Raw genomic sequence first — 27,501 nt, forward strand, 5'->3', positions numbered from 1 at the left:
TATAGTACTGTAATATACGAAGAGGAAACTTTTTGGCCCCTTGTGAAAATACTACGCTGCATTCAACGATCTAAAAACTATCTGTACTAGGGTTGTTCCAAATATACTAATAAGCAAATATTATTATTATTATTATTATTATTATAATTATTGTTATTATTTGTATCCGCCCTATTATTTCTGATATAAAACGAGGTACTGCAGCAGGTTTGAAATCGTAATTAATCATAAACACAATACGCGTTCTCTTTATTTACCGAGTGCTTTAGCGAATTCATCTTTTGTATTTTTTGACGTTTGGCACACAGTCCCTTTGGCACGGCACAAAACGAAGAAATGTCACTCCAGATCGTTATCAAAATATGAAAAACACTCCCCCCTGCAGTAACGCAACAAGTGCAACCTGGCAACGATAACTTCAATTTGTTTTGTTTGTTTCAGACGATGATTGGAGTGGAGACGGAAAAACCAGAGGGGCCGCTGAACAAGCCGGTAAGTGGTTTTTTTATAAATCGCTATAATATAAAGTACCAAAGTAGCTATTCGGCGATAGTAAAAACAACAACATAAAAGTATTATATTATTTTTTCCATGTTTTTATTTTTACATAATGTAATCGTAGTGGGACTTAGATTACAGACAACGATTTTTCACCCATCATGACAGTTATCGGTATAATGTAAAGAGGCATACGTTTATGTTTAAGTCTATGTATTTGTATTGTTTAAAAGAGAAAATGTCCATATTTATTTAAATGTATTGATTTTCTTACGAAATACTTTTCTCCTTTTTCTTCTTGTATTATTATGTTGATTTTGCAGATTTTAAGTGTCTCGCCTACTACCGACAACGCCCTGCAATTATCTCACCCCCGGACCCATTCTTAAATCTATATCTCGAATTACCGACACACTTAATTTACTCTCTGTTATGTTTTACCATTTATTTCTATCTGTGTCTCCCCTGCAGTGGTCGTGGACTTTTGCCCGATTGCCGTTCTCATTCTTACCATTTTATTCTGCTGAATGAAATGTGCATGTCCTACTGCTGTATTCATTACTTATTCGAATAATAGGTACCTATAAGTGTATAACCGCAGGCGTGACACACAAAAAGTGTTAACTTTTATGTGTAATTCGTTTAATTAAAGTTTTTGACATTTTATTCGCAGTGAGAGAGAAATATTTTGAATTATAGTAGAAACATTATTATTTATATATTACAATTTTATACATTCAAAGTGAATGATTTTGCCATACAAAGTATTATATTTTTTTTTTGAAACCAAATTGAATATTTTATTTTTAACAAACGTTATATGTAACAATTACCTTTAAAATTGAATTATATGCAGGCAGTTGACTAATGTTTTCAAAAGAAGAACTCTGTCGCTTAAAGATTTTCTTTAATTTTATATTTTTAAAACTATTTAAACAAAGTAGGTATAAAAAAAATAATCAATTTTTTTAAAAATGCAAGAACAGAGTTTGTGGAAAATGACATTTTAATTTTATCATATGACATTCTCTTGAATTTTGTAAAGTTCTTAAAGTATAAAATATTTTAACGTGTATGTATGATATACCTCAGGCGTGAAATTGTCCAATTTATAAAATAAGCACTTTTTTGCTCATTTTATGAAACGAATCAGTGATGTGTAACATTCCCGAACTGAGCAATATACATATATTATAAACCATTATTATACGTTATAGTAGTTAGGTATTATGTTTGTGTATGTATGTTTATGAAATAGAAAAACATAATTTCTTCGTAAGATTTCAAGTGGTTTTTGAAGTACGATTTCTATTTGACAAGTATTTTGTTTTGTTTGAATACAATTAAGGAGGAAAAAACGGTACTAAATATTAAAGTTTTGACCATCATCATAAATATAATACATACACGACAGAAGGAAAAAAAGTTGTATTAGTTAATATCATTATTCATTATTTTCGCACGTTCCCCCGACATGACGTTTTATGCAAGTCATAATTCACAACTTAACAGAGACCTTTTTTTCTCCACAACTGCATATTGTATAACAACATTATACAAATCATGTTTGAAACTCGTTACTATTTACGGAGTATATACCTACAACTCCAGCGTTAAGTGTATTAGTTGTCCCTCGTATATGCTATTATAATATTACTATTTAATATACAGAAGGTATATCGATGTTTTTTCTTACTTATTAGTTATTTGGCATTTAGTTTGATTGAAATAATTATACTATCGTATTGTTTTGTATTTATTGTATTGCAACTGCAGTATATAACGAACGACTGAAAAACGAGCAAAAAACACTGCCGTTTTTGAGATTAAAGCCGGGTGGGTAGCAGTTATAATATCGTATATGACTCCACCGACGAAAGATATAATATTCCATATTATTTCATGCTATTTTTTAACTGTTCTCTATTTAACAACCACAATAATCCACAAATGCTAAATAGGACTAATTTATGAGGACATAGGTTATATTATCAAGTCCGTAAACTAGAAATTAGTGAACTCGTGGATCGACTGCGTTTAACGAAGTGAAGATCATGGAATAGGCAATATTATTGTCCATGTACAATGTTGTAACTCAATGTTTTTTGTGTAGTTCAAGAATAATGTATGAATTAGATGACTACTACGCATGCCACATAAAGTAAGCGACTTACACATTATACGAAATGTGCAAAAAATAGTGACGTTTTCAGTTATCATGAATAAGAAAAATACACAAATGTGGAGCGGGGATGTAATGTAGGTACCTATTAATAACGTACTCTGAGACAGCCCGGCCAATTTCAAAGTATTTTAAAATTCATGCACTAATATTTAGGAAGTGATTAGCGTGAATTTGCATTTTGCAAATATTGATTTGAAATTTGCTTGATATTGGTTTAACAATTAAACCCACACTTTGAAGGACTGGGCTTGTGCAACTACTAATGATAATGATTTAAATTTAAATTAGATTTTGCTCTCAATAATTGATGATATTTGTAAGAAAAATAGTAGTAAGTTGATAATTAGACACGATGAGTACAGTTAATATTTATACCAACGGGGTAGCAAATAACTAATGACATGATAGCAAATCAATAAATATCAATTTTTGCCTGCTTTTTATATTTTTTTTATAAAAAATATTAAATGTTGTTCAGCTATTTATATACTATAGTATTTATATAATACATAATGTAGAAAGCTTTACTTTAATTTCTTATCCCATATTATCGATTTCTTGTCAGATTTCTTGTTTACTTATTACTGCCGTTTTCTGCGGGATTATACAGTCACAGTGATTATACGTATGCGGACTTAATGGCAAACCATTAATTTATTTCAAAAATCAGAAAAAAATATTTATTGGTTTCAGTTATAGTGCTAAGATAATGATAGGATTTAGTCTCCTACATGACTTTTTGTTAGGTTATCACTTTTAGTTTCCGTGTACCTATAAGTACAATAATATTAAAACAAAATACATATAAGAATAAGTCCTATGACCTAAGAATTACCAACAATACTTCATGAACTAAAAAGAGGAAGCAACGCGAGTGCAAGGTTTTCCTGAGGAAAACATACTGGAACAGGCAAAATATATTAACAATCTACTATAGAGCAAATTACATTTCTAAAAACACACAATCGATACCTACATTTCTAGTAGGTACTGAATTGTATTTGTAGTTATACTATTCGTTTTATTCATTAGCTTTTAATGTCCAAATGAGTTGAAATATCATTCATGCAAAAACTTAAACGGTTAAATAAATATTTCATCTAATGATAAAAAATAAACGTTTTTTGTACCCTAGTTGTAAACAATTGAACACCTCCTCCTTGTACAGCTTTGATTATATAATAATTCCGATAACAGCTGGGGTTATACCGTTGTGTTGCGAACTGTTGGCTTACGCTTATTATAAGGAATTCAGAACAGTACAACATACATAGACCCACTGTCGTATATGTACGTTCTACATGCGTCCGTTTGTTGTATACTGTTGACATTTAATAAAACGACATCGTTAAGTCGTTTTTGTCTCGATTTGTTCTATCCGTATGATATTATAATATAGTTCAACATCGTCTGGTGGGAGGGAAAATATAGTTATTATCGATGTCCATTAAGGTTGCAGGGCGTTCGTCCATATTATATAACAACTACTTCTTACCTATCCGTATATAACATCACCAGTACAGTATTATTTATACATCATAATTCGTATGTACGTGATTTCACAAAAAAAAAAAATCTAAAATAATCTGGCAACGGTTCGGAATGATTCTTGAGACTTCCCGTAGCAAGCCGTAGGTAGGTATATATATATCAATAAAACGTCACTAGTCTGCGTGTGAAACATGTGTGCCGATGTCATGTGCTCCGCTGCAGGTCCGCGGTACTACGAGACAACGCCGTCTAAATAGATTGTTTAGGCCTCGGCTAGTGTATGTGTTAAATGACGTGATTTATACGTATACTAATAATTTTTTTTAACAAAAAAAAACAAAATGATACTAAAATGTTTTTTTCTAAGGTTTTGAAGTAAGTTCTTATTTTAAGTGCGAAAATTCTTAAAAAATCACCGAAAAATTGGTGCGGCCTGCAGTTATACGGATCACATTGTATATTTTTAACAGCCGTGGTGGGGAAACGGAACAAGATAAAAAGTTTAAAAAAAAAGAAGCAATAATACATTCGGCCTGGCTGGCTGGCTGGCACGGGTTTTGTCGCAACGCGGTGAAGCAGTACACGGTTAACGGCGCGGCGGTCGGCACGAGTTGTACGATAACGCAGTGGCCGCGAATGGGGCGTAACCTCGACGGGTCGTAAGTCGTATCGGTCGTAAACGACTTCGGGAAAACGTCGGATTTTTATAGGATTTATCGGCGTGAATTTCCGTACCATATTTTCCAAGGCGACGATGCAGTAGACCCTGTGTGATGTGCGCGACCAGCAGCTGATATTCACGTATATTCAATGCATTATTGTACACAGTGAAACCTCTAAATACCGGACACTCTCAGTTACTGAAATCTCGGACACTATTCAGAGAGCCTGTAGAAAGTATGGAGTTTGCTAGAAATTTGTTCACAAAAAAACGTAGGTAAATGTACCTTTGGAGGTGGGCCTTAAGGGAGGTTTCACTATATTATATACAATGTATTACTTGTTTAATTGTTTGTAATATGTGTGCAAGACGATAATATAGTTAAATTATTTTAAAGTTTGTAAATTATGCGGAACGTAAAAATTAAGTACAGCTTTGAGAGATCGTGAATACCTATGTATAGTGATAATATATTGATATGTTGACGATACCTAATGTATTACTGTTTTAAACGAACGGCGTGTTATTTAATATTCTTTCCACGCGACATTCGCTTTGAGCTACAGTAGTTGAATATAGTAAGGGCTTTCAAACATTTTTCCATTGAATGATATGTCGGCTTACTGTTTGTTGTTTTTAATATTATAATTTATAACAGTTTAATTAAACGATATCTATTAAGTTGCTACACACTATAAACGATGATATTATTTAAACATCTGTAAGCTGAAACTATTAAAACTACTAATTTGTTAATATTGATTATTCTACTAAGTAGCTAAAGACGATTGCAACATAATTTTTCAAATTATCTATAAACTATTAATTTATATACAAATTACATAATTTCCTAAAAAAATGTTATCATTTAATAGTTTTTTATAATATATAGATAGGTATATACCTTTTAATAAATGTTAGGAAACCTTGGTTTCCAAACAGTAAGACCATCTTCGTTCAAAATCATTGGAAAGGCTTTCATTATTTTTTGAATTTCTTTGTATGTAATTAATTGGTACATTAAAATAGGGAAAAGTGGGTAACTGCTTTGATATATAGTAGGAGTTAAGTGTTTTTTTTTCAGTATAGACACTGTAATAGATTGTTTAAATTTTAATTTTCCCCCAACCGGGCATGGCAGAAACCTACGGGTGCCCACTAAAAATTCTGCCAAACAAACACACATGTGTTCCGTAACCCTACAGTTCCAAAAACCCTACAGTACCACAACCTACAGCTAATGGCCTCAGATGTCGAAGCTTAAATAAAAAAAAAAAAAAATTGAATTCAATGATAAATCATTGTATACGATGAAAAATTATTTTGAGCAAAGATGAAATAACTGTTTGCAAACCAAGGTTTAAATTTTAAAATATTAACAAATGTCAGTATTTTTTTTTAGTTTTTCCCAATTATTTTGACGATATTTAATATTCTAAATAATTGAGTTAATATTTTTTAGAGCTATTACTACCTGCAGAAAATCAAAATTAGACTAAAAAATATTATAATTTTACTTAAACAAACTATAATAACCTAAAACTTTGGAGTGCAGTGATTGGAGATGTATAATATATGACTTTATTTTTTTTAAAGTATATAACATTTTTATTATTTATCATTAAATTATACCGTTAATATAATTCATCATTTTCCTATTTACATATTTATTTTTAATATTTTCTCTTTGTATACGAAGTTTCAAAAGTATGAAGTTGTAATCTAATATTTAGAGGAAAAGATACAGTATACATTTTTTCTAATGAGTTTAATGGATTTGACCTTAGTAAAAAATATTAAATTTTTAATAATTAATCAAAATTCGAGTAAAAAAATGATTTTTTTTAATGTTTCAACTGTGATAAAGATGATTAAAACATTTTTTAGACAAGTAAGGAAAAGCATACTACGACCGTTATAACTGATAACTTGATGCTTTTTAATATATAATATAGTACATGCATCAACATTAAAAAAAACCAATAAGAGCAATGATTTATGTTATATCCTTACTTGATTAAATTCAATTTAACACAATTTAATTACACGGTATTAACCATATTATGGCAATAAAAAAATATGCTGAAGATAATGTGACATATCTAAGGGTGTAGCCCAGAAATATTGTTAAACGATATATTTTCTTAAAATCAATATTGCACATTGGTAACCAAGGTGATGAAAGTCGGATTGACTTTCGGGTGTAATGTTTCTTACGTAATATTTGTTCATATGTGTATAATATACGTAGCAAAATGATATAGAAATCTAAAGATAAATTATAAATAAAAATCAGTTTTTAGATTATATTATTTTGTATTTAAAAAACTTAAACAGTTTCTTTCTTTGGTTGTGTGTGAAACATTTAAATAATTTAATGAACTCGTCTCTATTTTACTGCGTTTCTTAAGTAACAAGATGCTAATATTGTTTTAGAACTTAGAACTTAGATTATTTTCATAAATTCTTGAAAAATAGCAATTTACGTACATCACTATTATATTGGTATAATTGTTTTCTATGTACGTTCTATTGTAAATTATATCAATTAACCAGATAACATATATTTTTTTTCCTGTATTTGGTTCAATTAAATAAACATGTACTCTACGTGTGATGCATTAGCAGGTGTTGAGAGTTACAGTTCTGTGGAGTCTAGTTAGCAGTTATCAAGGATTAAATATGTATGCTAATAATTAAAGGCTACACGAATAAAAAAATGTTTATAATATATCAAAAACTACCCATAATTTACAACCTTTAGGGATCACGTGTATGTATTGAAATCAACTGGCCGTGTTTGTATGTGTGAATAGTGAATACACAATTGGTACTCAAGCCTTGGATTATGAATCGACTATTAAGCCAAGTAGACATTTTCCACGAGTGACCTACTCTAGTTATGTGATCGTTCAGATATTTTTAGGACGTGCAGATTGTAAAATACAAATAATATGTTTTCGTAGAACTTTAAAAATGTTCGTTCAACCTTTTATTATTTATAAGTATATATTATCATTTTGCTCCAAACTTTGATATTACTATATTTTACTAGGTAAGTAATTCATATATTATTAAACATGTTAGACAAAATTGCGAGATTATACGAGAAAAGTATTAAAATAATTAAAATAATATTATATACTATCGACGTATCCTTTAGTTTTTTTTAATGTTGTATTATATTTAATATTAATATAAATGTATAAATAGAACTATGGGCAATTGAAATTGAAGTCGTGAAGAGAATTTATGTTGAAAAAGGTTATGGCGCTTAAAAAGAAACCATTGCCGAGAATCTTTTATCTTGTGTTATTCCTTTACACCCTAATACTCCCTTATATATTATACATATATATTATATATATCACATCCAATCTCGTGAAATAGTATTGCGATTCTGATCGCATATTCCAAACCTTTTAGTTTTTACTTAACTAACTATACACAACCAACGCGTTTAAAACAATGCTACTTATGCGTATTCTGGTTGGAATTAGGTTTTTCTTCGAACAAAATTGGATCTCAAATTTAAATATATAAGGAATGAAGCCATGAAGGTTATTTGCAGTCTAAAAGCTCGTTACGATAATGAAACAAAATCTTTTTGAAATATTTAACATAAACAAAACGGAGAAAGCTAAAAAAAAATGTGACTGTACATGTTGGAAAATCTGAAATCATTCTATAGTGCACCTACCGATGTCGTTTCTGGCACTAAATTGATTGTACGTTTTGTAGTCGTATGTACGTTCATATTACATATTTTTAACAGAATCAAATTACTATAAAATGACATCGGTGTAATGCTTAAATTTTGTCATTTATATAACTGTAATAATCGATTATGCATAAGACTTGAACCAATTTGAGTAGAGAGTTTTTGGTTTTCCCGAAACATCACACTCTATTTTTGCGGTATCTCATTATACCAATGTGGGATACTTTTAGTTGCCTATTCACGACGCCGTAGAAACCAATATTTCAAGATTGGTACAATATTGTAGTACTTATTTGAAAAGTAATCCTAATAACGTTGTCTTCACATACTAACTTAAATTAGTTTTTACAAACTAATCGCAGAATAAAATAATATTATTTTCCACTCGTTAGGCTTTAAGAATAATATACATAAAAATGATTTTCTCAATCGTCTCTCTTGGAGTTGTGTTATTTTGTGCGTCCATTTTGACCCAATATTCAAACTTTCTGTTCAGGGGACTAAATAGACCGTTTTTTTAATTTCCTTCTAATGGAATTCATAGGGGCTTCAATTTACATAAATTAATCCAATAACATCCTATTTTGATGACTGATAACTTGATTACTGTAGCCATACTCTAATTAATTCATACGAAACGAAGTTTGAGGTAAGCGTATCAGTAACTTTTTTTCTAGAAATTCCGTCAAATAAATTTCACCTGAATTTTACACGGCAGTCAGTAATAATTGCGGTTTTCGAATCTAATATTCATCGAATTCCGATGAGCGTGTGCCGCATAATGCCTAGTATGTAAAATGTAAAGTGGTTTATTTAATTAATGGTCCATATAAATTAAAGTTTGACGTGTTATCATGTAAACAATAATACTACCAAAATATGTATAGCTAATAGCTATTTAGTACTCTTTATAAATTATAATATTAAAATAATAAAATAATATTGTACCTTTCTGTACATGAATTTAATATACATTAATATTGGCAAATTTAGTTTAATGTATTAATGTTTATTTTACTGCACTCACGTGTAATGTCAATTGATAACAAACGATTTCGTTAAAAATAATAATTGAAATGTTTTTAATTAAATATTTAATAAAACGTACATGTCACAAATAATAATAATTATTTATATTATTATAATATCTATTAACATTTCGCGATAGGATGAAATTGATAAAATTCATGTTTGAACAATGCTCAATTTAATACTAAGCTTTCAGAAACAGTTCTTTTAATATCTATTTAAATGCAATATTATATAGGTACCTGCCTATGGTTTACAATTATTAGCTTATTTTCAACTGTAGACTATACATTGAAACATTTTTATATTTTAATAGTATTATTAATGTTAATAAGGTTTATTGTAAAGGTTTTCAATAAACTATATTTTGTTTTTGTTTTTCGTTTAATAATAATTTTAGTTCATTGTGTAACGGATAAATTTATTAAAGTCTCTCAAGAGATGTTTGAGACTTTTCGTACTCTATTTTTTTATTACTAAAAACCATAAAACAATGGTTTTTTTAAATCTTTTTAATAAATATATAAGAATAAGAGAAAACTTTACAGAGTTTTCTGGGTAATTCCATTTATGATTGTCATCATTTTCACTGTGGTATAATATGTATCCTGTTCCCTTGTTTCAATACATGATCTACATAAAAAAAAGAAAATTTAAAACTTTATATTATCAAACAATAAAATATACCGTTATTTAAGACAACTGCCATTTAATTTATAATGATAGTCATAAATACCTTTAATAAAATTCATCATTAAATTATTATTAAGTAAGAAATACATGTTATCTGTGATAGGTGTGATGTAGCTTAATAATAAGTTTATTATAAACACTGCACCCTCCCTTAAATCACATTTTCCTTCTGATATAGCGTATATTATATTTATTATGGTGCGTCTACAAAATCATCGTTGAAGCAATAAAAATGTAGTGACACTTTATTATGATTTATGTTCCTGTACATAGTCCGCGTGGGTGTAGATTTTCGTTGTACTTTTATTCGATATCATTTATTGTATCGAACATCCAAAGGAAAAAATATAATCCTACAGAAAATTTCTTTTAGTTAAGCTAAACGTGTTTGCCAGAATTTTTTTTATCAGTGTCGTCGTTTGAACTTATTTTAAAATTCTCAAATTGTTCCGTCAATCACTTCGATTGCTCTCTAATGACGCTCTGACCTATAATCATTGAATTACAACGCAAAGTAGAGTAGGTAGTTGTATATTAGTTTCATGATTGTAATTTAGTGAAAATAATAATACTATAATCTAATTTATTTACGACTTTATTTTGAAATGTCTCAAATGTCAGAATAAGTTAAAAAGACAAGTTGTTTTCTATACTCGTCGTTCTACATTTCTCGTGGGTAACATGATTTGATTGAATAAACTATAATATATATTAATATACATGTACCTACAGTCAAATATTTGTTATATTTTATGATAATTAATGTAGATTATGCTATTATTATATTTTCATTATTCCGATAAATTGATGATTTAAAAAACTATACAAAATGTGTATAAAACTTAGGTCTTATAGTTACTGAACTCAACTAAATTTTCGCCAAAACATTGAATAATTAAATCCAACAGCCACATAAAAATACAAGACAATAAATTGTGAACAGAATACAAATGCAAAAATAAATTGACGGGTTTACAATCAAATTATCTTTAGCTCCTATAAAGCAGAGTGGCAGCGACGGATACTATAATATTATCAATGTTACCTACTCAACATAATTTACTACCCAAAAACAAGCTAATTCCATTGATTGTGAATCTATAGCTATATATTTCTGATAAAATCTGTTTTCGTCCGTATTTAGAGGAACCGTTAGAGTTTCGCTTTACAATAATTCGTCATATCTATTTAACCCATTGTTCAGCTTTCATAATATAAATGGTTCCGGATAAACACAATAGGCAGTACAATATATCCCTTTGCTACTGTGTAAGTATAATGTACAAATTAATGTAACTATACAAATATATTAGCTTACATCTTCGTGTTTCCGGGTCTCGAACAATAATACATTTTTCTCTGAAAATCATACACTATACATTTTGTATATTTGACTTATACGGTGAGCACACTCTCACACAGCGGTTATGTGATTTTAGAATTTTACAAAGTAAAAATATATGAATGATAAAAATGCTTCAGATATTATTTTACCGCATATGGCGTTAAAATCGACCGTGTCAGTATGAGTGATGGATACCACACGAATATAATATATGCAAATAGTACCAGGAAAAAAATTATAATCAATCAAAAATTAAAGCAAACTTTGTATTGTTTTTCTGCGCATATAAAGTTTGTATTCAATAAAAAAAAATCGTCTGGTATAATGGTTTCAAAAATATAAATTTGAACTTCATATTTTTAAGCAATTGGTAAACTTATGAAATATTATTTTGCTATTCGTCGCTGAAAGTTTTCAACCTTTAACACCATATGATTTAAACCGTAGATTTATAGTTTTATACATTAGTATAAATCTCTTTGGTAACATGTGTTACACACTTATATCACTAATTGCTAACATAATATGACGTTAAATAAAAATTATATATATTTTATATATTTCCTATTATAATCTTAGATGTTCAAACTTGTTTTCATGTCCGCGGATCGTAACTTAATTATTCCGCATCAATGTCAACCTATTCTAATTATATTTGTTTAAAGTTTCTGTAACACGGATTATATTTTTTATTTTATTTTTTTGTAACAATCAGCGTACGTTTTCTTAAATCAAATTGGAATTCATTTAATATTTAAATACTTTTGGAATAATCGTGGCAATTCAACTGCACACAACTACCACTTAGATATTCAGAATAATAATATTCAATGTCACCATATTTCAATAACTACCCAAATTTTTCTTTTGACCGATTCCTGCAACGAGTTTTAGAGTTAGAAAAACTATTGTGCTCAGTAGAATATTGTATGGTATTCACATAATATGTAGTATAGTATTAAATTCGTTTTATTTTTACTGACCAGTCACTGTAATGGGTATTAAGTATTGTGATAAATCGACCTTCACAAGAAAAACATAACTTTTAGATTAGAGCGATTATGAATGTATTGATTTTACAATGAAATGTGTGTTTTTTCGGTGTATATGTTAACACCTTTTGGATCAGTAAAAACGCTAAAATTTTAAACTCGTTATTTTTTCTGTAACACTCGATGCATACACATTACACAGCAGTTGTCAATACAATTTATGCACGATTAGTTACATTTAAATAAATTCATATTGAACGTATATAAATTGATAAGCCTAGCTGTGTGACTAAATAGTTGAATCATTGACTAACGGCTTTATTGTAGTAATACTACCTACGCTTCATAATTGATTTTTCGAGAAAACAAAATTTATTGGCAACCCAATATTTTACGTGACGTGGTTTTTTGTGTAACGAGTTGGAGGATTTGCGAAGCCGAAGGGCGAAACGACGTTAACCATGCGTATAATTAGCACATTTTGATTTTGATTTATTTTTCTCTCTAGCTTTTCTTTAACATTGTCAATTCCAGCTACGCAGTTTCCACGCAGAACTGTCACCGATGTTAAATGCTCGTTAACCGTTCGATACTCTCTACAAATAGCGTAAGTGGTTATTTTCCAAAAACCGTTCTTCGTGAAAACGAGAGTAAAGTCTGTCGGAGTTGACGAGTCCTGACAAATATCGTCTTAATAAAATACGTTTGTCTTTTTACATACCTACCTATACATTTGCTTCTCCGATCTATACATAGATGACACGACCATAGTTTACGAAACAGACAATTTAATTTAATTCAATTTAAAACAATTTAACTGTACAAAAATGCAATACGGTTTGAGGTGATGTCATACGACTGGCTCTTTTAAAAAAAATAGAAAGAAACTAAATGATTTTATCTCGTATGTAATATTATGTGATTTTAATACTGAATAGTTTTTGTAAATATTTTCTTTTTATTCTTTATAATATGTAACATCAGAACGATCGTTGACATTTTTTTTAAATCTCGCTACATGACGTGTGACTTTTGTGCTCAAATGTGCCATAACAATAATAACTCCAGAAGCATTCGTCTTTGGTTTACAAACTTATTGACGCACAAAACTCACAAGTATTATGTCGTTGTACTTATGTGTTGGTATGTGAAACTCCATTAAGCTTCTTAAAGTATTTCCATCCGCATAATACGATGTTACATATCGCCTTACAACACAATGAAGAAACTCTTCAGGAGATATGGGTAAAATCTAATGACAGCGTTAGAAGTTTTAAAGGTTAAGTTTACCACGTAACTACACTAAAATATATCACGGTTTGTCAAATATTATATTTATATCCATAGAAAACTACACACTCGTAGAATACGCAGCTCGCTACTAAATTCAATTAACCATTTATGACAACACATTATACAATGATAACACATATATTAAACTAATGGAAATACAGCATACCTACATGCTTAATACTATGTTTTGTATTAAATTATGTTTATTGAGTAATATTACAATGTTCCGTTAAGCGTCCAGAGAATTAAACTTTAGTTTTTATTTTTTACTGCAAATTGGGTAGTGCAATTAATACTTCAAAAAAATACATAATGACGTTAACGTTGTAGTGATGAAAATACCCACGGGTCATGACCGTTCAGTTAAAACGAAAATTTAATTCATAACGACACTCAGGCACAGACACATTTATATGATACACATACGTTTACAGTAACTATGAATACATATGTACAAAAAATATTTGTGAACGACCATATTATAATTAAATTATTTTTCGTTAGATTTATGTTGTGACATTAAATATAATTCATAACAGTCGAGAACCGCTGTAGTGCGATCTAAGATTCGTTTTAGATTAATTTATTATACATTGTTATAGATCTTGGTTTTCGCAGTGGTCGAGTTTTCACGTATTAGTGTATTACATGCAATTAGTGGCCCGCGGTGAGGTTTGGGATTTAAATGTTTTTTTATATTTTATATTAGATTTCGAACACCAAACCATGTAAATCTGCAGATATGGTTTTCTATTAATAAAACTATGATTATATAGTAATGTATTGTATTTAAAAATATGATAAGTGAGTGATTCATAATTGTGATGGTAACGAAAACAGTAATTAAATGGCGTGTTGTACGTCTTTTCGGTAAAATTCTTTCTTACCTACAATACATCCGTTTCTTGTAAAATATAAAGTAAATTTTTGACGACAAGATTTGCATGATACTCGATATGATGGGCTCCAGTTTCAAGAGAAAATTGTTAGACGCAACCGAAAGTAAATCTTTTCCACCTATTTTCGCAAAACGCTATTTTATGTTTACTATGTTTCTAAGGCCTAACAAATCGTTTAATATTTTGACTATATAATCGAAAAAAATATATATATATTTACGGTGAATCGCGTTTTGAATTCTAAAATCGGTGTCGTGTATAATAATGGAGATCTACAGAATAATCAATTAAGTGTTTGTCTCGGAACAATATTATAATATTATAAGTCACCTACTCTCTCGGATACCTCTCTCTACTATTCAATTGTCGTCGCACTCTAGTTCGCCTCACTGACTGAGTTTCATGATCCAAACTCGTAGATTTTAGGTACATAATACTGGATGAAACGCTTAACACTCAATATCTTAAAAAGTGTTACAATTTTTTTAATGCATTTTTACTTAATTCAAATTTGAAGACAGTGTTTGTTTTTAAAAAATTATTTTTTTTTTTAGAATTAACTTTTTGAATGACAACATACATTTTTGATTTTATATTCGAAGCAGACTTTTGTCTTTGGATACCAATTATTTGTATAAAAATCAAATTCATGACGAGTAGTTAAATACTTAAATTACTAATTAGTAACAATTTATAATTATTTAAAGTTTTGAAGAACAGAATAGAGTGACGCGTGGACACCCTGCTAAATGTAAAATGTAAATACTTATAAGTTATGAAATTAAAAGTGCATGTTGTCATTCAAACTCTCAAGAAATTAAAGCGATAACTTATATCTAGCAAAATGTATAGTATTTTTTTTCCAAAAATTAAGTTTTGTAATGACTTCAAGTTACTAATGCAAAATTAATGTTTTTATAAATGTTAGTACTTTTCCAGATACTGTGCGTTTACAGTTGTAATAATCACCTGTATGCAAACCTATACTAATAACTATATAATATGTATGTATGTATGCTATATACTCTGAAAGGCTTCTAGGTGATATGTAAACGGATTTGTCAAAGCAAACGCAGGCGAAGTGAATATAGTGGCTAAATCATTAAGAGGATTAGTTACTTGAAATCGTACACCACTCGACCACTGTATAATATTTTTGAAATAATTGATTGTTGTTGAAGCATCTTCAACGATATTGTACATTGTAAATGTCAATAATAGCCTCCTGTGAGACAAACGATACTGAAACGTCGTAGTCGTCATCGAAGACTATTGAAACCATTGTGTATGCGACAATAATATAATATTGTATACTGTATTATTATAATTGCGTTTCATTGTGTCCATCGTGTCTATTATTTAATACTATAAAATCGCAGTCAATTGGTCGAAATTCGACCATAACAACCGTTTTAATTATAAAATCAACTCGCTCTAAAATATTGCATTTCTCATAGCACTCGCAGTTGATGCGCATCTTCTCTTTGAATTCGTGTGAACGTTTTATATATAGGAAAAAGAAGTATTCCGTGTTTAAGTTTTTATGTCTATATAAGCCCTACAAACATACCATCTGAACTATTCTTTGCTTTTATTAAGTACATTTGTTAGGTTACTGTCTTATATACTTCGTACTACCCGACTTCGCCTGGTATATTTTTTTATTTTTTTTTCTACTAGACTTTCTATTTTCGAGTTTTATCGGCCTTAACTCCATCATAATATTATGTGTAAAATATTGTTCTTACAAATCTACTATAAAAAACTTTTCCAAAGTCAAATCTAGTTTTTCCCTACTATGTATAATTTAATATTCGTAGTCACGTGTGATAATGTATTGGGATCATATCTTGATTTTATTTGTTTTTTGATTCAACGACGGTTATGAGAGAGTGCAACTTAGATAATCTTATTATTGAAATATAATAATAGTATATTGTCGTTGCTGTTGATTTGGTGGTGGAAATAAGGATGTTGACAATTTTTTAACGTCTGATCTTGTGATGATTCGTATTTGTTTTTGTTTTATCATGACGCGTAATACCATCGGTTATTACGAATTCATTTTATTTTATGCATATTAAATATTAATAGTGGTCGCTAAAAAACCATTCGTGTCAAATTCATGTGATCCTCAGAAAAGTTACCACCTTCATATGTAATATTCTATTATTATTTATGTATGATGTTTTCATGAAAATATTGTTCTTAGTTATAAGTTATAACATTAAGCGAACTAGGTCTATGATCTATTTTTTTTAGTTTGATACATTATAAACGGTATATTGTGTAAAGTGTAGACGGATAGTATATTTTTTTAATATAACATTTCAAAATTTCAAACTAAAAGACAATGTTGTTTCAAATATAACCATCATTAAAATAATTTATAAAATTGAATTGTTATAATATGACGTTTATTTCCGTATTTCTCAACCTTTTCCACCTATGCTTTGCTCTCTCATACAAATATTAATGTTCACTCAAGTTGTAAACCAATTATTTGAGTCTTAAAACATATTCTTATTTGTGTACTTATAAACACATAAGTTGGTATCAGTATTAGATTTTGTGAAAAATCAAGTACCTACGTGACTATATGTTCCACGTGATTTCAACTATTTTCTTTATACTTCAATTTTATTTTGAATAAATGATAAATTAAATAATAATTACATTTTTTAAATCTTGTTAATATTTCGATATTTCTATTTATTTAAACATAGGTACTTAAAGGTTTAAATAAAAACTTAAGCAGTGGTCGATCAAATATTGTATTTTAGATATAAATATAAATAAGAATTAATGTAAATAACACATAACCTATTACAAAATTCTTATACTAATGGCCTGGATGTAAATGTATTTAATGATCAATAATAATAAAAAAAAAGAAATAAGAGTTCTTGAATTTCTTATAACCTTAAAAAAAATGTAATATAATTTTACATGGCATACGTAAATACGTGATGGTATAACGGCGTGTATCAAAATTGCCTATACAAAGTGCCGTGTTAGCAATTATATATTTGTTACAACTAAATTCTAATATTATAAGACGTATCGGTAAGATTCTAGCTAAACACCTTAATAATTATTTAAAAACTTATAATGTTTGTTTTTTTTTCTTAATAACAAAAACAAAAGAGACTAACAGAATAATAATATATTAACATATTTTAATTTTTTTACCACTCAATGATAATATATAGCTAGATTTACACCGGGCATTTTATAACGATCTTTATATTTTTTTAAATTTATTTTAAGCCAAATGAATATTTATGATTTCTATAAAGATAAACACACTCACATTTTTATAGTTTATTTGCATATTTACATTTAAGACAATAGTTAAATATTTTTTAAAAACGTAAACCACTTTTAATTGTAAATTCTAGAATATATTATAATGCAGGTATAGGTATATACTGTACTTCGTCGGTTCTAAAGTATTATTTTAACTGAAGATTAATAGTTTTATATTTTGTCATTATTTGCATAAGATTTTATTTACGTTATACATCATTTTCAAGAACATTTGATCTGCACTTTTAATTTTATAATATCAGTGATGACTACATAAACAATATAATTTGATGAGTCGCATTAAATACACTGCACCATATAGTGGAAACCAGTTTTAATACAATAAATAATAATATATACTTATTGACTATTGCCCACTCTTCATTTTTCACGATTTCGTTCATTTTTATTGTGAAACGTTTAGTATACATACATATAAAATGTAACGTAACGTATAAACTTACTTCTGAACATGTATCCTGAATATATAAATAAAGTCTAACTTTAAATGTATATTTTTTTTATCATGTTATATTTGTTTAACGTTTTTTGAGATCATATAATTATTTCTATTGGTGTTTACTACGAGGTATTGGTATTGGTATTTTATGGTTTTTCGCATATCTTTTCAATATATTCCGTAGTTCGGTTTTTCACGTAAATATATATTCAAGACATTTAGCTCAAATGCCCGCTTCATAAATATTATATCGAGAGCAATATAATATATTCTGCCGCTTTGCATCGGATAACGTTTTATCTTCTTCAAACGCCCGATGTAAGACTAATTGATAATCGATTATGACAATATACAATGACATCGACATTATATGCATATTAATCGATTTTAGTGTTTGTAAGTTACAAATTGTAACGCATTATAATACGTATTAAACAAACCAATCGCGAACAACTAAATTACAGACTATATTATTATGTATTGAATTAATTTTCGTATAACAGAAATATAATAAAATTTATTTATTTTTAGTAGATGGGGTGGACTAAAGCACGACAGTTGTAAATAATATACACAAAATGTACAAGACTATTAAAAAAATAATACGGACAGCAATCGTAATAAAATAATCGTTTTCGATATATATTACCTCAACCTTGCCGTTTAAATACACACTTAAAACTTTGAATGTTATACTCGATCGCTTTAGGACTAACCGAGTGTAGCCTAAATAAGCTCTTCAATTCCATCGTTCCTATAAAATATCGTATGATATGAAAAAAATAAGTATTTCGTTAAAAAAACTTTAAAAATTACCTCTAGGTACTAAACCTGGAGCTATCATTTATCGACCATTCGAATATCAACACCCTTCTTTGGGCAATGAGGATAAATGCATAGGGCATTGAATGTGTCCTATGTATGAGACTCTGTGCAGCTTATCGACTTCGAGTGGAAAAACATTTTTCGCAAGTCGTGTGTACCTACTGAATCTTTTCATTTACTCTTAGTTTAAACGTATTTTAGTGGCGAATTGGAGGGGATGGATTTAAATAAATTTTGTATTATTATTTTACCAACCCAGGTATAATAATAAATATAATTATAATTATAATTGAATATATTATGATAGTAAATAACGAATGTAATTATGAAAAAAATATGTAACTATATGTATCGTCAATATTTTAATTTGACCTTTCCTCCCCACTCCACCCTTAAATACAAAAGTACACTAATTTATGGACCTGTTACAAGATTGTTCGCATCATTCATGTCTTTGTTCTTTTCGCAGGCGATGAACTCCGCCGTGGCCGGTCTTCGAGGAGAGACGATCCCCGGAGGCACACGCTGTCTGGCGATCAACATCACAACTATCAACCGGCCCTGACGAGGTCCATGGACTTGGAGGTGAGTCGTTCAACGAACGAAAAAATTTTGGTTTTTTTCATTCTGAGCACAATAATTCATACAAAATACAATATCAATATACTTAGCTGCGTACAATGACCGACGTGTTTATAGGTTCAGCTGCCTCGCCGCTAAATATATTATTATTGCCCGTGCGTAAATGATAAAAAAAAAAAGAAACACCATTATTGTAATAAATATGTATTGTGCTATTGCTTTTACCGTAACTAAATGAATGTTTTGTTGTTGTTTTATTGCCACCGTTTTGTTTGCTTTGCGGTGTGCGCTGCTATTATAGATGGGAACCAAAATGCAACGGAAAAAAGTAAGTCATCGCCCCACATTACGGATATTTGTATATAATTATAATCTTAATTCTCTCATTAAGGTTTTGGTACGATTTTTACTAACGCAAACGTGTTTGACAGCAGTTTCAACTGTTTGTATAGTACATTTAACGGCTTTGTATGTTTCAGTGAATACAAAAATTGTATGATCGAATCATGGTGGTTTTTACAATATTATTTGTTCACTCTTTTTTTTTTTTTTGAACCGATTATAACAATTTTTATTTCAAATACATAGTAATTGATAAAGAATTTATATTTTATGCTCATTTCAAGTGTTTTTTTGTTTTTACACGGTCTGTGAATCCAATTAGTTATTATATTTTTGATTTAAATACCAAAAACACATTTTTTCGATTCCACGGAGTTTTAAATTTAATTGAACGATTACACTCTTAAGTGCATTTTTATATTTTATGAAGATATTATAATATACTACAACTAAATTTTACGCTTTTTTGTTGGTAGGTACTCACCATCCACTACAACGATGTTATAAAAACAACAATTCGCATGTAACTTCAAATTTTTTTACTCTATCTGTCACGTATTTTGGAAATTTGCGTATGGTCATATTTTTTATGGAGGTGCTTATCCGTTGTTATGACTACTGCGCCAGTAGTACGTCAAACCAACAAAAAAAATACACAACTTGAGATCTGACTAATACGACTTTGCAAATATGCTAAGTATAAAATCAGGCATTTCTCAGTATACGGTGAACTGCAGGTCATTGTAATTATTATTATTATTTTACATTTTCATAATATTCCAAGAAAATATGTTGTAGCTACCTGAGCCACACATTTTTATTGTGATGTTTTACGTTTTCTGTTTTAATTTAAAACTTTTGAGATTTTTATTAATATTTTGAATATGCATTTATATTTTATATTACCTATTATTTAAATACATTCACATAATTTTGCAATCTATTTTTCAATACATTCCAGTAGTTTATATATCACATATTTTACTCAATTTGTTTTCACTTTTTGTCGTAACTGGTGTATGGTCATGCAGGTATGTCAGGGGTTCACTGGTTATTTTTTTTCCGTGATCAGACCGTTACGATCCACATATGATAGGCGCATATAAGTTTTTATTACAATTTATTACTAGGTAGGTATATAGTGTCTCATAATATTTAACAATGAATTGGCGTGGCGCAGTCGTTGTAATTAGTCACTCAACGTGATTGAGAGTACGCAAAAGTCTACTGCTACTAGTTCCCGGATGGGTGACCACCCGGGTTCTTAGTAGAAAAAACCTTGCTACACATACAAGAGTTTCCAACAACCGTATCAACCCTGCCGCAACTCCATTTAACAGCTTATAACACCCAATAGTCTATGATAATTAATAAAAAAAATAAAAAATTATGTTTAACAGATGAGTACTTTTATTTTGTAATACAGATCGCTTTTTATTTTTATTATTATTATTTATTTTTGTTATTATAGTACATAAAAAGTAATGTGTTGAATGAATGTTACCATTATTGTGAATTCAACAAAACGTACATTATTACGACAATTACTAATTTGAACCGTCTTCCGATTTTCTACAGTCTCCAGCGTCGAGAGGAGGGTATCCACCGGCTACTGGGATGCTATTCGATGACGATCCAGGCATAATGTCTGAAGTTGAAACCAGTTCTACCGGGTTCCGAAGAGGTAACAAACAGAGAAGCTCATTGCCGGTGGTCAGGACCCCGTCGAAAACTTTAGAGCGACCATTGGGTAAGTGAGCACATTAAAATGTGCATAATTTAGAAACCATTGTAATATTATAATATATTAATCGATAACATACCTGGAAAGATTAAACCCCGTGTTTTCTCACAAGCTTTTGCATTTTAAAACTTTGAAAATTAATGCAAATATTATAATAATGATTGAATAGCATTTCTTGTAACTTACCCACTCGATTTGTTGTGTTTCCAAAATGTCAAAGGTTGAAACAGTATTTTAACCAAAGTCTTGCACAGTATAATATATAAATCAAAATTGTCTTTTAATGTCTGATGAAACAGAAACGTTACGTACAATAAAATATTATTTTTAAATTATTTTTAAACGTCGATTCCGAGAGTAATAATTTGTATGTTCTAAATACATCTCCGATAACACGTTTTCTCGTTTTGTGTTCAAACTTTGTACATTAATAATGCAACATTATGATATATAATATATATACGACGGAATGAATCCAACCCAAAAATATATTTGTGCAAACTTGCCGTACAACGTTGTCAAAAACATGTAGAAAAGTCCAACAGTTGTATATTAAAAAAAAAATCAGACATTTTGTTTTGTTATTTATGGACGAAGTTTCGTATAAAATGTTGTTTAGATTCCCATAGTTTATCAGACATTATTATATTATTTTTAAAATGCATATTCTAACGTATTTTATTTGCAAGTATTCGTTATTTTATAAGACTAAATGAATTTTTTGTTAAAATATAAATAAGTGAGTTTGTTAATTTAAATCTTACATAAAACCTTATTCAGGTATTACAAAAAGAAAACTATGCAAATTTTAAGTACTTTTGTGCAGTCAAAATAATTAATTAGTAAAACAAAATTGTAACGAATTGCTTGGAAATGCGTACTTACATAAACTCGTATACAACAATATAGTTAGTTTCGGTATTTTCCATAGCTGCAAAATGTATACAATAACGTTTTAGATGAGATTTAATAGTTTTGAGGTAGAAACACGTGATTTTATGTTGAAAGGGAAGGTTTATACCTCTTTTGACATGATTCGGGGTACCGTGAGGCCAGATATACATCTGGCTCGAATTACATTCGGTTGCTTAAACGATGTCTATTGTAGTAAACATTTTGAATAGAATTAGATCATAAGTTTAGTCCGGACTGTTGGCTCAAAGAAATACTGACGTGTGTATTATAAGCATTTCATACTAATATAGATATGCATAAATGTGTACGATCCCGAATAGTAGTTATTTAGTTGCCAATGAATAAAACGCAGTGTAAACATCACACACATATTATATCGATCATAAATCAGATTGTTTTAATTTAGTTTAAAGACACACACATATATTTGGAGAAAAAAATCGTTTTATAAACCCCATTGTAGATATTTTATTTAATTACATAGTGTTGTTTATATTGCATTTTGTACATTTTTTTCCTTCGTCGTAGCTTTATATTACATATTATACGTGACCAAAACACAACATGTTATTACAGTAATACCTATGTATTAATGTATTATTATAATCCTTTTAATGTACCTAATTATGCACAGTATCTATATTTATAATATTATCTTTTCTTTTGACACGATTCGTTTTATATACAAAAGACAATAAAGTAATTTTATATACTATTATAAAATGTCTAGCAAAAACTAATGCCGTAAACGTTGGATGTAGTATAGGTATACTTTTTTTCATTTAAAAAGACGTGAAGAAAGACGTATTTTAATTTAGATGTTTTTAACTAAGAATTTGAGCTGCAGCTTTCGATATCGATTTTCAACTATATACTATCCTTTGAGCACCGTTAATAAAAACTTCTTAATGTGCTTTATTCAAGTTCTTATCGAACACTCCCAGGGAAATAGTTCATCATCAGATTGCAATTTCTTGAAACAAAATAAATCACTTTGTGTTTAAACGAATCGGTATAATTTATCAAAAATACAGAATACAATATTATCTCCGCGGACAATTCTATAGCGGTTTAATCGAATCTCCGGCATTGCTCATCCCTATTACTTCATATATATATATCAACGTACAGATTGTGTATAATATGTTAGTGTTACGAAATATATTTTAATCTTAAAACTGTGAGCTATGGTAATTTATGTCTTGAAAGGTGACCCGATGTTGAATGACGAAATGGCTTTCCATAATATGATGACTCACCCACGACAAAGTTTAGGTGAGCCATAGTTTATTATGCATAATGTTTGGTAAAAAAAAAAATGTCTTAAGAAACCACACACACCTTTTTACTGTTAGCTTTTGTATGTCAGGCACAAAACACAATTTTTTTTAATTTATATTTATTTCTATCCTTTATATTATATTATACCGTCGTCTTATAGTTATTGCATGCGACAGGAAAGTTCGTTTTCGTGTTTTTTTTATTATTACAAATATATATATATACAAAATATATGTTTATTTTTTTTACATTCATACACCTAAAAACAATACACATTCCAACGTATATTCATTTGTTTTTATAAATATATAGATATACAATTTTCACATTAGAAATCATTTAATTTAAATTTAAATGACTTTTAACACACAAATGACGTGAATACTTGACTCAGGAGTGTAAGACACGTGTATTTATTAAGTTGAATTTGAGAACATGAGTATGCTACATTATATGTATATGATATTTTGAATCAAGATCATATAATTTAAGTAATAAAATATATGTACAATAATTATATATTTACGTACGGAAAACACATTCTTCACATTTTTCTTTTGATCAGACTTCTTTAGTCCAAGAACGGGATTTGCATACATATAAGTCAATTGAAATAATCATAGTTCAAGTGTGCACTCATGACTTCAAATACATTTTAAAGTTTAATATTTTTTGTGACACAATGACAAATAACGTATTTATATTTAACGTAGATCTAAACGAAATCTTAAAAAATGTTTACTTGTAAACTTATGATACTATCTTATTAATAATATAATATAATATTAGGTATCATAAAATTATTGAATAACCCAACCAATTTAAAGTATCTTACCTACAATTTTTCGAAAAATATAAATAGGTACGTTATTAGCTCGGATTCCTTTTGAATAGTAGGTGAAACCCTTTATGTCACTATAATATAATATCTTATGTTTTAAGTTAAATTTTTTGAATTATAATATTAAATTATAGAATCTATTAGTCAATTTATACATATAAATATAAATACTCTTGCATATGTATATAAATATCCAATGAAATAATAAGTTTAAAAACACTGGTAAATACATTATCGTAATATCCTGATCACTGATTATATTTATAAATAATTATATTTTTTTAGTTATTGTTTCATAGCCAGTTGTGATTATTAATTTAGGTTAATTCAATTTAAATTATCCCAACTAAGAGTCTTAAAAAAACTGGCCCAAGGACCAACTGACAATCCAAAAATAACAATAAGCAACTACAAGTTACAATTAATGGTTAGTTTCATCTATGTAAAAAACATGGTATATTTTATTATGTGTTGTATAAATGTTGTTAAATCCATTTAAACAAATCAAAATATATAAATAAATGTGAATACTATAATGCACAAACAATATATCATATTATTATTAAATTCAAAATTTACAAAAACATAATTTGTTTAAGAAATTATTCACATGTACTGGAAACGACGAAATTATTACGTGCACACTGGATTTGACACTAAAAACAATATATATATATGTAACAGATGACCCATTAAACATGGGATATATGTACTATCTCAAATGTTGTATTTATTACTTCTATTTTTAACATTTCAAAATACAATTCACTAAAAATAGATTAGGTACTATAACAGTTCTACAAATTATAGTACCTAGTATTTCAAATTATATTAAGTGTCTAGCAAATGTAAAACACTAAATGGATTATAGAGTATTCTATACTTTTATATTTGTTGTATCATTTGACATAAATGTAATTAATCAATTAATTAATTTAAAGTATACTAGTTAGCTGAGCCCTATAATATAAAAAAGTAAACAAGTATGATCATTGACTTATACATTTGACAATAATAATAAATAATAATTAATTCTGATATTTACGTATAAAAAAATTAAAACAAAAACAAAAAATTAAAAGAATTTTAATTTGAAAGGTTGGATTCACATAACTCATATAATGATATAAATAACGTGTTTATATATTGTATTCTTAAAATTATTTTAAACCATATGAAATAAATACATACATAGAATACATAGATTAAAAACAAAAGTTGACTGAGATAAAGAGAATGTTTTGTATCTATAAAAGAAGATTCAACTAACTTTTTACATTGTAATTTCCTAGTCAAGTTTAATGGTTTTAAGAATTATCTTGCACTTCGTTTTTACATAAACTTTTTTATTTTTTTGATATTTTAATAAATCAAGTGCCTATTAACCTTAAAACTGTTAAAAAAAACTAGATTTTTAGAAAACGAAGTGAATATTTAAACTTTTTATTAAATATTAAGTGTTATATAATATAACTTATACAGATATACCTAAAATCGCTTCGAATTTAATAAAAAATGTTTTATCACAACCACAAAATGTATTGATCCATGATAAGTGTTGTAAAATTAATATCGTCGTATAAATAATATATTTTAATTGCCTTTTTTGAAGCTTAAAATAAATGTTACTTAAAGGATGGTTAATTCAACGGTACCAAGCAACACAGGCCGTAAAAAATAAACTTTAATACATACTTTAAAATGAAATGTAATAAAAGTTGTTTTAAAAACGTATACAGTAAACGGCGATTTAATAAACTCATAATTTGCATCATCATAACAATTTAAAAATAAATGTCATTGTGAAATTTTACAATATTTTAATAGGTAATTAGAAAAGAGTAAATACCAATGACAATGATTTGTTTAGAGAAAAAAATGTTAATGTACTTGTATTTAGTTTTATTACTTCACGTTAAAGATTTTTTATTTTTTATTTTTTTTTTGAGGCATTTTTGTGATTTTTGTTGTTGTTGCTGTTGTTGTTGTTTGTACATACCCTCATCAGATAAATATTCTGTTATTCTTGTAGTGGATAACTAAAGCAGGAAAACACATCACATCAAAATTAGAAAATTTTACATTCCTGGCATATCAATATCACTAACCTTTTTTTTTTATATATTTGTCCCCAGAGCGCGCGGTAATTTAGAAACAATTATTTTTTCCTCGTTTTCTTTTTCTTTGTTTTTGTTTTGTTTTTTAAAACCGTAGATTTAAACATTTTATTTTTCTTTACAAATAAAACCTTGTAATTTAAAAAAAAACATGTATTGTACTTAAGTTACTTATACATAATATATAAAACCATCATCCCACGACGTTTGCATGCATCTATAATTAATAATTAATAATTAACAACTCAAAATGTCTACAAACTGTTCATATTGTATAC

At 28.3% G+C, this 27,501-nt stretch overlaps 1 protein-coding gene across 11 annotated transcripts in view; it reads left to right on the forward strand.

Moving 5' to 3' along the window:
* The first annotated feature begins 412 nt into the window (after window positions 1–412).
* The window catches only part of LOC111031591 (coiled-coil domain-containing protein CG32809), a 168,192-nt gene continuing 141,103 nt past the window's right edge, over window positions 413–27,501 (forward strand). For 2 of the 11 annotated variants that reach the window (XM_022311645.1, XM_022312007.1), the window contains exons 1-5: window positions 4,420–5,107; window positions 19,871–19,986; window positions 20,285–20,311; window positions 21,904–22,075; window positions 24,194–24,259. In XM_022311645.1, the coding sequence (XP_022167337.1) occupies window positions 5,074–5,107; window positions 19,871–19,986; window positions 20,285–20,311; window positions 21,904–22,075; window positions 24,194–24,259 (415 nt within the window). In that variant the 5' untranslated portion in view covers window positions 4,420–5,073. Of the gene's footprint in view, window positions 493–4,419; window positions 5,112–19,870; window positions 19,987–20,284; window positions 20,312–21,903; window positions 22,076–24,193; window positions 24,260–27,501 lie in introns of those variants that run through there. The other 9 variants (XM_022311868.1, XM_022312376.1, XM_022312154.1 and 6 more) reach the window with 7 other exon arrangements.

The sequence above is a fragment of the Myzus persicae genome, unplaced genomic scaffold (assembly GCF_001856785.1).
Source record: "Myzus persicae strain clone G006 unplaced genomic scaffold, MPER_G0061.0, whole genome shotgun sequence".
Lineage (NCBI taxonomy): Eukaryota > Metazoa > Arthropoda > Insecta > Hemiptera > Aphididae > Myzus > Myzus persicae.